Source organism: Diadema antillarum, unplaced genomic scaffold (genome assembly GCF_040938485.1).
Source record: "Diadema antillarum isolate AM-2024a unplaced genomic scaffold, OU_Dant_1.0 seq00000030_RagTag, whole genome shotgun sequence".
NCBI classification, from domain to species: domain Eukaryota; kingdom Metazoa; phylum Echinodermata; class Echinoidea; order Diadematoida; family Diadematidae; genus Diadema; species Diadema antillarum.
Genome location: NW_027271146.1, coordinates 1,336,125 through 1,351,148, shown reverse-complemented (window position 1 = coordinate 1,351,148; position 15,024 = coordinate 1,336,125). Strand labels below are relative to the sequence as shown.

Sequence of the window (15,024 nt, the reverse complement as noted above, 5' to 3'; positions counted from 1 at the left end):
CATAAATCTCTGAATACTCACTTTTTATTGGCTGATACCTGCCTTAAGTTTGATTTTTGTTTTGTTTTGTTTTATTTCATTTTTTTTTTTACTTATGTTTGACTCCATCTTTTAATGCAACAGGGCCCTGGCATCTATTTGTCAGAACAGCATGCAGTGAAAACTACTACATTTGGGATACACATTGACATCTTTTCATGTTTGCAGTATCTAATTCGACATACAAGTATGTGGAAATAATGGATACATTTGATGACTTATTTATCAATCTGATGTGATACCATAAGATGAACACTTTTAAGGATGTATCATACATTCTTGTATCATATGCTGTGTAATGTGAGAAGTTTCATAAAGCCAAGTTTACAAGGATATATAGCTGTATTGTGATAGTTTGTTTGATTTTCATACTCAAGTTTGAGGGCTCCAGCCACAAGCACATGATTGCTTCTTAGGAGTCCTGGAATGTACTTGTTTCTTTGTAATGACCTGTAAGTTGTATATTGTTTTATATTTTGCCAAAATAAATGAATGAATGAAAGTTGACAGACAAAAACATTCCATCACTGTAGAGTTGCTGAGTAAATTCAAGATGAAACAATTAGGTAGAACCCTTTCCTCTCACTTGGCTGGCACTAGTCAGATTATGTGAACTTCCATCTTACTCATCTGCAGGCATCCTGCTTGGCAACGGTTGCTAAGGACTGGTTCCGCATCACCAGCCAGAAGGCATCGGACCCAAGGCAGGTCAGGGGCTTCCTGAAGGCGGTCTCCCAGGATTTGGGCAAAGCCGTCCTCGACAGGATTGTCAACCTGGCAGACAGTAGTGTGAGTTTGGGACCGATGGTGTGATGTTTGCATAAATCAGTAACTTGACCCGTTGAGGACGGGCTAATTTTGCTAGAACACGCATTTTCCATAGACCTCTGCCCGAGTATACTTGGGACTCGTCCTCAATGGGTTAATATAAACTTTGTGTCAATAATGTGCCAAGCTATAACTAGAGGGGATTGCCGGTAGAATTCAATCGTTGTTTTCAAAGAAATGCTGAAATGTTTTTTCCCATATAAGCTGTTGATACTTTTCTTCTAATTTCTGTTATTGCAATTTTCCTTCATACATGTAGGTGGTCAAACTACTAGGTAGATTTAGTATGTATGGTGTATATGCAAACAATGTCTTGTTCAGTAAACATAATTTGGATATAGGCCTATACGTACCACAGTTGTTTATCTGAAAAAATGTTAGGGCAATGGGACTTAACGTGATTACAAGCTTTAAATAATAGTTCTTTTGGACATATTAGAATATGAACATATTTCCTCCTACATGTAAATCACTGTCTTTCCTTGCTGAAAAATGTTTCAGCACTTTCTAGGGGTGGGGGACGGTAACGAAGTCAGTGACTTTAGGTGACCTAGATGGATGTCGTATCAGGCGTCTGCATCATAATACCATACAAGGTTGCCTCCTTCAGTGGGATTAAATGAGAAAAAAACTGAACTCATGTCTGTGAAGCGCATGATGTCTATACTCAATCTCTCCGGCCTCTTACTCATTGTTCCTACATCACAGGGATGTGGGAACACAAGACTCTGGGCTTTGAAGTCTTGTCTTTTGCTCTCCAAGGGGAAGGGGAAATAGAGTCATGTGCACAGAAACCTTGCGCTATGTGAATGACTCCATGAAGGGGAAATGGAGCCATTCACACTGAAAACTTCTTGTGCTGTGTGATTGACTTCATGAAGGGGAAATGGAGTCATTCACACTGAAACCTTCTTGTGCTGTGTGAATGACTCCATGGAGGGGAAATGGAGTCATTCACAATACTGAATATTAGAACAGAGGCACTGGCTGTATTGTCCTAATGTCATAGGAAAGCAGAGTGACAGTGCAAGCTATTATTCATACGGTCATTGCATTCAACTTCACTAATCAGCCCAGAGAAAGGCTTGGTGATTAAAGTTTTTTGGGGGAAAAAAAGAGCTAACCAATATGTACAGTGTATGGGGTATTACACTTTTTTTTAAATTGCTCCTTAGATGAAATGTTGAGACAGTCACGTTAATTATCAAAATCTTGAGAACTCCAAGTTATGTATGCCTGCCTTTTGTGTGTGTGTGTGTGTGTGTGTATTTGGATTCACTTGTGCACATGTGTAAATTCATCCAGAATGATTGAAGAGAAAATGAAGTTAATTGATACAATGTATATGTGTTAGCCAAAAAGTACATAGATAGATACACTAGATAGTGTAGATATAGGGATAACTATACAACGTAGATAGGTGGATAGATGGATAACTACCTATAGTATACAACAGCCAGGATATCAACAGCAAGCTAATGAAGGAATTGTCAGAATGAAAGATGCAATTGATTAGATGTAGCAAGAAGGGAAACGTATTTAAGGAGAACTTATCAGACACAAAAAAGACATTTTTAATAAAAAAAAAAAATGACCTCTGATGATACCTGACACAAATACAGGAATTCAGTGCTGAGAAGAAATTGCCTACACTCTACACAGTCCTGGTCTCATAGTACTTAGATATTACTCCTAGTGTGATTTGACCCCATGTCCTAACACTGATGGCCATGACTAGACTTTATTCACTCCATCTTCCTTTCTCACTAGGAATAAAGAAAGAAAGAAAAAAAACAAGGAGCAAACTTAATCCTTTACCCTGGGCAGACCCGGTAATCCATGTCCACTATTTCTTTGAAATTGTTGGTTTTTGTGTGCGTCAATGGTTCGCCTTTCTACCCTGACTCAGGCAGGGAGGATATGTGAGTCATGGAGCAGGTTTAAGTTTATGATGGCAACCCAATAAACATCAGGAAAACAGTAAACAAACCAAAGCAAGTGATGCATAGAAACCTGCACCTTCAGCAGAGGTCAAGAGGTCAAATTGATAGGAAGTGACCGTAGGTACTGCCTGAGGTCAGTTGCTTGACCCAGCCAGGTCTGGTAAATTCATAGTGAGATGTTTTTAGTGAGATCAAACAATTCTAAGAGGAATTTTTCTGAAGATGGCATATGTTGTTTTTTTTTTGCATACTTATGATTTCAAGTTTGACTATATTGAACACCAGCCCATGGCATATTACACTGGTAGGATCATGTACACTATTCTGTGAATTAACATTTCTAGAGTGGAAATGGTGTGTGTGGTTGGATGTACATGTACATACATATGCAGTGTTGTTTTGGGTCAGTTTAGTATAATAGGAGCAACACATTCTAATGGCAACTGTAATCTAGATTAGAGGCACTTTGAGAAGATGGACATGGGTAGATTTTGATTTACAATGCAGCTTCCACGATTATTTGGTTGGTTTTTGGAAAAACTTCAAACAAAAAGTTCTCTCTTTATGCAATTGCGTGAAGATGAATACCGATTTTCAAAACTCTCCCCCTGTCAGACTGAAGCAAATCTCTCTTTTAATCATGATTATTTTGGTAAACTCTCGATTAGATGAGTTGAAATTTTAGTGGCGATATTTCCTGTGTCTGAAAGCATAATATTGTAGTCATGAATGTGGAATCTTGATTAAAAAATTGAGGTCCATAGATGTTTGAAATCTTGATTTACTTGATTCGTTGTATGCACTTCCCGTCTGAAAGACTTGACCTCCAAAACATGACTGAGGAGGCAAAGTTTAGCTCACCCGATATTTAGTCGTTTCCACAGATCATGTGAAATGTAATGCTATCTCCTTTTGAAACACTAGCTAGCGTGAACTTGAAAAGATTGATTGGCACGTCAGGAAGCTTGTACCTCCAAAACTCAAATCAAGATTACAATCACACTTCATGCAATGATTACAAGAGAGATTTGTGTTTCATCTGAAAAGGTTTGATTTCTTTTTTTTAAGAATCTGACAGGTCTGTAACTCAAAACATGATTACAATCTTGATTCAAAACGATGATTATGAGAGAGATCTTTTTGTCTTCTGAAAGGACTGTTTAACAGAAGTGGCAGAGACGAGTCAGTCAGAGTCATGGTTGTTGGGATTGTAGCAGGGAATGGAAAAACACATGACCGCAATTACATTGTGGCTGTGAGGTTGTTTGTTGAGGCACTCTTTAGCTGGTAAAGGGGAACTATAGCCACCTGGTGTCATGACAATGTTTGATGCGATGGTATCACATGGGATGACACAATGCGAGGTTGTCTCGGGGAGTAATCCAAGCACCTGACAGACAGCAGGCGTGTCTGACAGCCCCTCATCGAGTGCTGCTTTCTTACCCCCTTCAGCAATCAATAGCTCTTGTTGGGGTTAAAGGCACGTACATGTACACGTTGCACATCAAAGGAATCTCTCTTGCAGGGAGTGTAACAGTTGGAGATATGCCCATTTACTCAGCATAATTGTTTCATGTTTGTGTTTCTTGAAAAATATCGGATGTCAGTATGACTTTGTCATAAGATTGTAATTTGATTTTGTAATATATGTGCTATTGTGGCCATAATTGCATATTATCATGTCATGTAATTTTTTTTCCTTTTGTGTTTCCAGGGTAACACTGCTCTCCACTACTCCGTATCCCATGGCAACTTTGACATCGTCCTTCTGCTCCTGAACACTGGGGTCTGCCAGGCAAACCGGCCGAACCGGGCGGGGTACACCACCATCATGCTGGCCTCCCTTGTTCCCATCCAGAATGAGAAGCACGCCGGTGTGGTCACCAGACTCTTCAGGGAGGGAGATGTCAACCTCAGAGCAAGCCAGGTAAGACACAGAGGTTTTTGCCTACCAGCATCCAGGGGTGTAATCCCCGAGGGTGGGGTCCAATCCAGGAGTAGGGAGTTTGGACTACCAAGACTGATTATCCATCAAACACACAATTTTTGTCTATGTCCATCAGTATTTGGCATCTAACAGACCATTATACTCTCTGTTGTGAGACTAGACTTGTTTTTTCTAGGCAGGTGGTCTTTGTGTGAATGTTGAGTAGTCTTTTAGAGAGGATTCAAAAGTTTGAAGAGCCTGGATTTAGGTGATTGACAGCTCCCGCTCTGACTCCTTACACATTCAAGGAACTTGTCTGCAAACTTTTGTTCACTAGTCACAGACAGTAAATCCCCGTCATGCAATTACAATGCAAAAAAAATCTAGGACATCTTCTGTGTCTGACCGTGATTCGTAGAATCCCTTACATTTTTTTTTTAAAAAGTCTCACAAAAATACAAGTCATGTGACCGTGTATGTCGACCACTGACACATCAGCTGTTGATGTCAATTTTCTTTGTTTTCAAAGTCGGCCAGACTCAGCTACATGTGACCCTTCTTCTGTGATTATACTTGTCAGAGCAATGTCTGGATAAAGTCTTCGCTGTGAGGATTAAAACTCGAGGGCATGGGGGTTAGAGTCTCAGGGGATCCAGTCATAGCAGAAGAAGGGCAAACTTTTCAAGACTAGACATGATTCTGTACTGTTTCCATGGTTACAGTGAAGCATGAAATGTCAGCCAGTAAATGATATTCCATGAATGCATGTATACAAATAAGTACAAAGGTTGTTTTCCATCATTTGTAGAATTTTCAATCATTTTCTCTCCTTTCAAGTCATATGAGTACATCTACAACGTTATACCTTTCTCTTTATGGCCCCACCTCAAATCATGTTGCATTGACGATAACTCGGGTTTATGTCATCTTGATTTCAGGCTGGTCAGACTGCCCTGATGTTGGCGGTCAGCAAGGGACGGCTGGACATGGTCAAGCTTCTTCTCACAGAGGGCAGTGATGTCAACACACAAGATGAGGTAAGATGAGACCATCCTCAACACCCTGTATTGAATGTCCAGCTCAGAAAAGCATGCTTTATTGTGAAACAACTTGACAACTTTTAACTCAAGAATGGTTTTGATGTGATTTTCTGCCTGAGAAGAATGCATTCATGTGTTGGACGTAGTCTCATATATTTTCTCAGATTATAAAGTTTACTCATGTCTTTAAAAGAAACCAGTGTGAATATAAGGTTATACAGCCATCAGTTTTCAGAGTGATGGATGCATAATTCTGTATTTCTTTCAAGATTTGTCTCTTGAAACAATTCAACATTACTCAACGCAATGGCTCATTATACAGCTGTGATATTGTGTTCAAATAAATATACTAATTCAATTTTTGGCTTCACCAGTAAAAGCACAAGAAATTGTGAGATAGACCAAATGGCATGTCACCACTGCTAACTGTATGCCAAGATTTCAAACACTGATGTTGTAGTGTTGCCTGTGAGCATGGTCTGATTGTGAAGTGGTGTGTCTTCCTCCCCCCTGGTAGGATGGTTCCACAGCACTGATGTGTGCCAGTGAGCATGGTCACCTGGATATCGTCAAGGTCCTCCTATCTCACCCCCAGTGTGACCCTCATCTTGAGGACAATGTGAGTACCCCCCCCCCCCCATCTCCCCCCCATCCCAATCTCCCCCCCCCCCACCATCCTCCATCTTCCGAGTATACCTGCTGTTCATCCACATATTCCTTAACTTTTGTTCTGTTCTTATCTATGTCTACTTTCAGTGAAAGCCTGTACCTATCCAAACTGTTTTTCATCCCATCCATACATCTATCTTTCTGTGATTCATCCAGTGCTCTATTTATCCATCTATCCTTTCATCCATCCAGTAATCCAGCCATCTGTCCATCCATATATCTATCCAGCCATCCATGAATCAATTCACGCTTCTTTCCTCCCATATCTCTTCTTTTTCCTTCGTTCATCCATCCATCCATCCTACCATTCATGTGTATCCTATTCATCCTTGCATGCATCCATTTATCCCTCCATTCATTCATTCGTTCGTTCGTTCGTTCGTTCGTTCGTTCGTTCGTTCGTTCGTTCGTTCGTTCGTTCATTCATTCATTCATTCATTCATTCATTCATTCATTCATTCATTCATTCATTCATTCATTCATTCATTCATTCATTCATTCATTCATTCATTCATGCATTCATTCATTCATGCATTCATTCTTTCATCCATCACTTCATCCAGCCAACATTCAATCACTTAATCATTCCATTCACCAATCATCCATCTGTGCTTCTTTCCATAGTTAATCAGTATATCGCTCTTTAATTATTATATTTTATACTTGCCCAGCCAATTTCCATTAAAAAAAACAAACAAACACACACTCACAAATTAAAACAACAGACAGCAAAGTGAACCAATTGAGAATTTTGCAACAGGGAATAAGCTTTGATAATTTCATTGAATTGTTGCCATGTAATCCAGCTTATTTAGTAAAGTGAGATCTCCCATCCCTTCAGGTCATCCAGTATAGTATACATGTGTTATTTTACCTGCATGTCTGTGTGGCTATCAAACCCTCCTTGTGTTTGTCCTATGTCAGTTAAATGCCTTATGATTCAACTTTAACCAGTGAGGACGAGTCCCGAGTATACTCGGGCAAGTGTCAATGGGAAATGTGTGTTGTAGCAAAATCAGCCCATCCTCAACAGGTTAACAACAATCAGAACCATCTTCAAAGTGATGCCATGTCGTTGTTTTTAACACTGATCCTTTTGGCATGGTTAGATTTAATTAATTTAATGTTAATTAATTTAATTGATTAAACATTAATGTTAATATTTCAGTGTTTCAAAAGTACTTTAACGAGATAAAATATTCTTAAGCAAAGAGATGGAAAAAAAAAAACAGACCAGTTGATAACCTCCATTTCTCCCCTTACTTCCTCCTCCCCTCCTCAGGATGGTAGTACAGCATTCTCCATCGCCATGGACGCGGGTCACAAAGACATCGGTGTGCTCCTCTACGCTCACATGAATTTTGGCAAACAGGCCGGCTCATCGGTAAGGAAGGGAAACCAGTGGAGCTTTCCACCTGTTTGTGACCTCAGTCTTCCTAGCTCATCGCTGTAATAAGATGTCTATTGGAGAGGCCAAAGCTGATTTTACCAGTTCATGAAATTGTTGTCAGCATATTAGATTTCTTGATATCCAAGTTTAATCTTTCTCAGTCAATATATTGTACCTACAATGCACCTACAATTTTAATGCCATATGTAATGATTATGTAGTTATCAAAAGACACACTAGACTCAGAATAATCCTGATACTGATAATAATACTTTGAGAGAAAGGGCTGTAGAGTGGGATTGAAATAGATTATTCCAAGCATTTTTGTAAATGTAGATTCTTATGACAATATACACACATCTGTAGCATGCTGTTTGCTAGAACATTGATGCCCAAATTTTGTCCGTTTAAATCTTGATCATTAACTCCTGTGATAACTTAATTGTCAGATGACACAAACTTACAGCCTTTCCTCTCATTTGTCTGATTTTCTTACAGAAAAAGAAATCATCTGGTCCATCAAGGTAAGTTTGACCTCATTCCTCAAATTTAAATGAATACGTTTTGCCTCCATTGCGTAACTCAGCGTTGTTTCACTATGACATCTCTAAAATGTCATATACAACATGATATATTGGAAATTGTTATTTATCTATCTCTGAATGGAAATATGGACTACAAAAAAAATTAATATTTGTCTGAATTCACAAACAGCAAGTTTTATGCATGTCTATTTAGATTTCATTAACAGTTAGGGCATTACCAAAAGCTTGTGTTCAAAAGCAGAAGAAGCAAGGGGTGTAGAGCTATTAAAAAGGGGATGAATTCTGAAGTTAAATTCGTGATGGAGGTGAGGTTATAACGCCAAACTTCTTTGTTTTCCATCCAGTCCCCAGAGACACATGTCTGCCAGTGCAACTAACTCACCCCGGAGCCACTCCCTGGCCCCCTCACTGGGTCCATCACGAAGCACCTCCACCTCCAGTGTCTCCAGCCTTCCCGCCTCCCAGTCATCACTGCCCCGCCCTGACTCATTCTCCCTGTCTGGAGCCCGGGGCCGCTCAATGCTCAACCTCTCCACCGTTGCCAACGCAGCATCAACGTCTGGAGATGGTTCTTCCACCAGTCGGTCACAGTCAACATCACCGACCTCCGAGGACCTTCCCCCATCCCAGCTCGTCCGGAGCCGCTCCCTGAGCCCATCCTCACGTATTCCGTCCTTCCGCCCCCTGGCCCTCCCTCGTGGGTCACAGCCCAGTGGTAGCCGGACAACCACCACGCCCTCCGGGGGTTCCCCCAAGCGGTCGGCAGCCATCCTTGCAGCTCAGCGGCTAGCAGCCTCACACTCCGGTCATCGAATGTGCCGGTCATCCAGCAGTGGTAGCGAGAGTCCGGCAGTCCAAAGGAAAGGCTCACCGACCAAGAAAGCACCCTCTGGTCAACCCAAGACCATTAGCAGCTCGGGGTCAAGTAGCACCAAGAGTTCCCCCAGGCAGACACCTCTTCAAAAGAAGGGTATCAAACCATCCAGCAAATATTCCACTGTCTAGGACCTTGATGTCTGCTCTTTGCTGAGTAAAGACAAATATGAACTGAATTACAATGTAAGACTGATGATTTTCTATGCATTGTGATGTCACATACGACAAATCATGTATTTTTGTTGTGTGGGTTTTTTTTTTCCCACATGCCCATGTTCAATAATCATGGTGCAGGAACCTGTTGTCGTGACAACAAATACTTACCAATGTTCTACACAAGGTGTACATGTTTGCTGATGAACATTTAAACTGATTGCAGTGACCCACATTGATTGAGCAGTGTAAGCGATGAGTGACAGGTCAGTTATGGATTAATAAAAGTTAGGAATTTGATGATAAAACAAATGGTGTGAGTTTGAGGGGAAATTACTTGTTATAATCAGCTAGTTAAATGACAAATGAAGGTAAACAGTTTGAATCAGAAAATTTACCAAAGAACTAAAAAACATTAAGCACAGAGGGTTTAGAAAGTTTGAGCTAGATCTGAGATTAAAAATTCAAGCACTAATCAAGTAAGAATGTAAAGGATGTGGAATTGAAAAGAAGATATTTGGTCAAGATTCAAAGTATCAATCACTGTGGCAACTATAAATGGATAATATCATGACAAAAGTTGAATCATGTGGCACTTCAGATTTGTGAGGAAAGAAGCAGCTAGAGATAACGTCGACTACAAAATTATGGCACGATTATCAGTTGTTGCTAAATTGTATCGTAATTTATAAGTTCAAGTCAAGATTCAAAGTATCAATCACTATGGAAACTGATTGGATACTATCTTGGAAAAAAAAAAGCATGCATTGATGAAATTTAAAACAAATGATCGACTGAAAATTTAGAAAGAGTGTCATAGATCTCAAACAATTCATGAAATAAGTTTGAGTCAAGATTCAAAGTATCAATCACTATGAGAACTGATTGGATACTATCTTTAAAAAAAAAAGCATGCATTCATAAAAATCAAACCAATGAAAGTGTCAACTGAAAAATTTTAAGAGTGCCACAGATTTCAAACAATTTATCAATTAAGTTTGAGTCAAGATTCAAAGTATCAATCACTGTGGAAATTGATTGGATACTATCTTGGAAAAAAAAAGCATGCATTGATGAAATTTAAAACAAATGATCGACTGAAAATTTAGAAAGAGTGTCATAGATCTCAAACAATTTATGAAATAAGTTTGAGTCAAGATTCAAAGTATCAATCACTATGAGAGCTGATTGGATACTATCTTGAAAAAAAAGCATGCATTCATAAAAATTAAACCAATGAAAGTGTTGACTGAAAAATTGTAAGAGTGCCACAGATTTCAAACAATTTATCAATTAAGTTTGAGTCAAGATTCAAAGTATCAATCACTGTGAAAACAGATTGGATACTATCTTGAGAAAAAAAGAAGAAGCATGCATTGATAAAGAATAAGCCAATGAAAGTGTCGACTGAAAAATGTCGACTGAAAAAGAGTGCCAAAGATTTCGAACAGTTTATCAATTAAATTTGAGCAAGTTTCAAAGTATCAATCATTATGGAAACTGATTGGATACTATCTTGAAAAGAAAGCATGCATTGATGAAATTTAAACCAATGAAAGTGTCAACTGAAAATTTAGAAAGAGTGTCATATATCTCAAACAATTAATGAAATAAGTTTGAGTCAAGATTCAAAGTATCAATCACTATGGAAATTGATTGGATACTATCTTGAAAAAACAAACAAACATGCATTGATGAAATTCAAACGAATGATTGACTGAACATTTAGAAAGAGTGTCATAGATCTCAAACAATTTATGAAATAAGTTTGAGTCAAGATTCAAAGTATCAATCACTCTGAGAACTGATTGGATACTATCTTGAGAAAAAAAAGCATGCATTCATAAAAAATTAAACCAATGAAAGTGTCGACTGAAAAATTAGAAAGAGTGTCATATATCTCAAACAATTCCTGAAATATGTTTGAGTCAAGATTCAAAGTATCAATCACTATTAATAGGAAACTGATTAGATACTATCTTGAGAAAAAAAAGCATGCATTGATAAAATTAAACCAATGAAAGTGTCGACTGAAAACTTTTTAAGAGTGCCACAGATTTCAAACAATTTATCAAGTAAGTTTGAATCAAGATTCAAAGTATCAATCACTGTGAAAACCGATTGGATAATATCTTGAGAGAGAAAAAAAAAAGCATGCATTGATAAAAACATGCAAACAAACTCGTGGATATTGGGGCAGTTAACAGTGATGGCACTGAAATTCATCGAAATAAGTAGGAATCAAGATTTAAAAATGTCAATCCATGCGGTATTTGATCAAAAAATTTAATAAAGCCACAAAAAACCAATCAGTGATGAAAGTGATATATTTATTAACATTGAATGGAAGATTTTGACACATTTACAGTACCAATGATTGATGAGAAATTATTCAGATAAGTTTGTCTCAAGATTCAAACTATCACTTAGTTTTGAAACCTATTGGATACTATCTTGAAGAAAGAAGTATCGATTGATAGAGAGTGAAATGCGAAAAAAAAAATAGAATGAGATTTGGTTTTAACCTTTGGTTTTAGGAAGAATTTGGTCTATTGAAATTGAGAATAGTACTAGAACAAGATTTAATGCATCAATCGAATCTTTTTTGAAAAGATTGGATGCCATCTTGTAGAAAAAAAAAGAAGAAGAGAGAAAACTAAAGACATCAAAAGAAATTCATGATTTGATAAATGAAGGAAGTTGAAGTATAGCAGACTTAGCTACCTGATAGTGATTACAATACATCAAGATTCAAAGTATAATTTTAACCCTAAGTAAACTTAGGAAAAGATTCAGAATGAGAATTCAAAAAATAGGGGCCATGCTTCAATGACTGGTAAGATATTTCATTGTGATCTCAGTCTGGCGTCAAGCCATGGCATCTGAATTTCACACATATGATAAAAATCACCTGTGAAGATGTGAGTCAAGAGTTTATCAAGACATGCTATTACTTTCATGAAAAGACAGGGTGGTATGTTGTAAAAGAGATTGGAGAAGACATTGTACAAGAGAGATTAATTCCATGCAAGGTAGAATAAAGATAAAGGAAGTCTGACATATGATATGACATGGAATCAGACAACTATTAACAGGGCACAGAGAGGAGGTCTCTCTAGTAGAAGTCCAATTACCCATCTTGTCTTGTTTATACACCAAATGTATTTTACCACTTATATATCACTGCCAAAAAATAATAACCCCTGCAGGTTGTAGAGCAAAAATACTTAGGCAAAGATGTATAACTGTTTGAATATAGAGGACTCATGTTTTGTATGTATAGGTGACTTTAAAGAGAGTATGCACTAACAAATGTTTGGATAAAACATAAAATGGAAATATATAGTTTTCTAGAGTTTGATATTATGGAGGACTTTGACAAATTTGTTCATGGGACTTAGATCTTGCAGCAACTGTATACCAAATGTAAATAGTATTTAAGGAGTATTTGCTGGTCATATACAAACATGCATGCAAAATTCTTTGTCGACTTTGTATGGCAAATGTTGATATGCCTAATATGTGGTGAAAACATATCTGGAATGGCAAATTAATTTATCTTATTGTGAGTGGGATGTTGTGTGTATATAGCTCTTTCATGTACTTTTAACAATACTTGTTGATCAGTAAGTAATTTTGTGTTTTTATTTTGCATATAAAGGTGGTACATATAGTGCAATATAACCATTAATTGAATGTGACGTTGATTTTACTAGTTCACTCTGTCTATTCATATAGCAGCCTAGTGTGGTGCCTTTAGGAAATTAGTTTGTGAAAATCTCATAAAGTATCTTTGTAGGTTGTGATTCTTTTCAAGTTGCTGTGGGAAATGATTTTATTTACTACCAGTATTGGACTCCAAACAATGTGTCAAAATGCTACTGTAATACAACAGCATACACTCTATCATATTAAGTTAGTAGAGTGATTTCAGATCAATTTGCATTGCTCATTAAAGATCAATAGAAAAGTGGACATAATACTTATAAAATATTATATTTTATGATGGTTACTGCCAGATCTTTGTTTGAGAATATAAACTGTATCTATTAATCATCTTAACTGACCTCTTTATCCCCCACTATGAATAAATGTTTCCTTAATATGCCTGATATTAGGGTAAGAATATATCCTAGCCATTGCATTGGTTACTCTACCATAGAGTTTGATGTGTCATTTTGATTTATGTGACTTTTCTCTGTTAATTTATTATGTGATATATATTTGTGTGTCAGCGTTGTACTTGAGTGCGAGTGTAATTATATCATAATACTCAATTAAGCATCTAGATGCCATCAAGTCCAAATATGTTTTGCTCTTGGTTCAATAATGTTAACTTGTGCTGAATTTCAGTTAGCTGAAATGACAGTCACTGTCAAAATTCTTGTCTCACAGAAAATTAATCCATGCTATATATAGTGCCATATGAAAAATCTTCCACTCTCTGTTTTCTAGAATGAAGGAGTCTTACCATTATGCAATCTTCCACATTTTGATAATAAATGAAACGACATCGACAGAAGTCATTTTGATAAGGAAGTCACTTGCTTGTTCCTCACCTGTTGATGCTAATGATCATTTTATTTAGCTTTATTCATGGAGATCCTTTTATTAAGGAAGTTTTCATGAATGTTTCCTTCATGTGAAACAATAAAGTTTGGTCAAATATTCTCCAAAGGAAAATAGTCTTAGTATCAAGGCATTTTGCCTTTTTTTCCACAGTGCGAAGTGAAGAAAAATATCTCGCTTATATAAAAGGCCATTGCTTATCTTAGTGGCATATATCAGTGTAGTGTGGCTGTATATACAGTAGGTTGTTTTCACAGATGAGAGAGATGAAGTGTACATGCATTTTGCAGAAGATAGCATGTCTAAGATCATAAGTGAAATACAAAGGAAACTTTAGAGCAGAAATGGTCAAGAACTGGTACTGCTACACTTATGGAGATGTTTAGCTGTCTTGAAGAAATGGTGCCACATATATGGATATTTCTTATGAATTTGCTTTAAATCAGAATTTGAAGAAAAAAAAATGAACAATTAAGTAAAAATTTCAGCATATGTATGAGGAACCAACACACAACATTTCTTTATCCTGATGTTGTCTTTTTAGTATATTCTATGTTATAACATACCAGGCTGGGTAGACTTTGTTTATCGTTTAGATCAGATTTTTGGTTTGATTAAGATTTATTTTAAGTGTGCTGCAGTATTTAACGGGTAACTGAGAAGATAATATATTTGTGTTTTAGAGTTACAAGTTGTATGTATCTGAATTTCAGAGTATATATCATTTTGTGCAGGTATATTGTGTGTTTTTATTTGTTGAAATGTAAAAGAAATTTGTTTTAATCATTTTTTTTTTTATCTGGCTGTGATCAGTTCACAAAATAATAATTGGATGTCAATTGTTGGGGGCTTTTTTGTTTGTTTGGATTGTTTTTTTGTGTTTTTTTTTTGCTGAAAAAGGGTATTGGTATAGAATAAAAATTGATTTTACAAATTGCAAATGCACAAATCTGCTGAAGCACCGGTGAAATCCAAGAAACATGTTGCTGTATTTTATCACACTGCTGTAATTACGTTTTGAGGGCGAGGCAAATTCAGTCATTAT

The 15,024-nt window shown here is 37.2% G+C and overlaps 1 protein-coding gene across 1 annotated transcript in view; it reads left to right on the top strand.

Moving 5' to 3' along the window:
- LOC139725293 (uncharacterized) overlaps positions 1–10,366 on the top strand; it is a 40,400-nt gene extending 30,034 nt beyond the window's left edge. The window contains exons 8-14 of the mRNA XM_071636381.1: positions 676–828; positions 4,525–4,737; positions 5,676–5,774; positions 6,295–6,396; positions 7,729–7,830; positions 8,335–8,360; positions 8,726–10,366. Coding sequence (XP_071492482.1) covers positions 676–828; positions 4,525–4,737; positions 5,676–5,774; positions 6,295–6,396; positions 7,729–7,830; positions 8,335–8,360; positions 8,726–9,386 — 1,356 coding nt within the window. The 3' untranslated portion in view covers positions 9,387–10,366. The remainder of the gene's footprint in view (positions 1–675; positions 829–4,524; positions 4,738–5,675; positions 5,775–6,294; positions 6,397–7,728; positions 7,831–8,334; positions 8,361–8,725) is intronic.
- Positions 10,367–15,024: the final 4,658 nt, after the last annotated feature.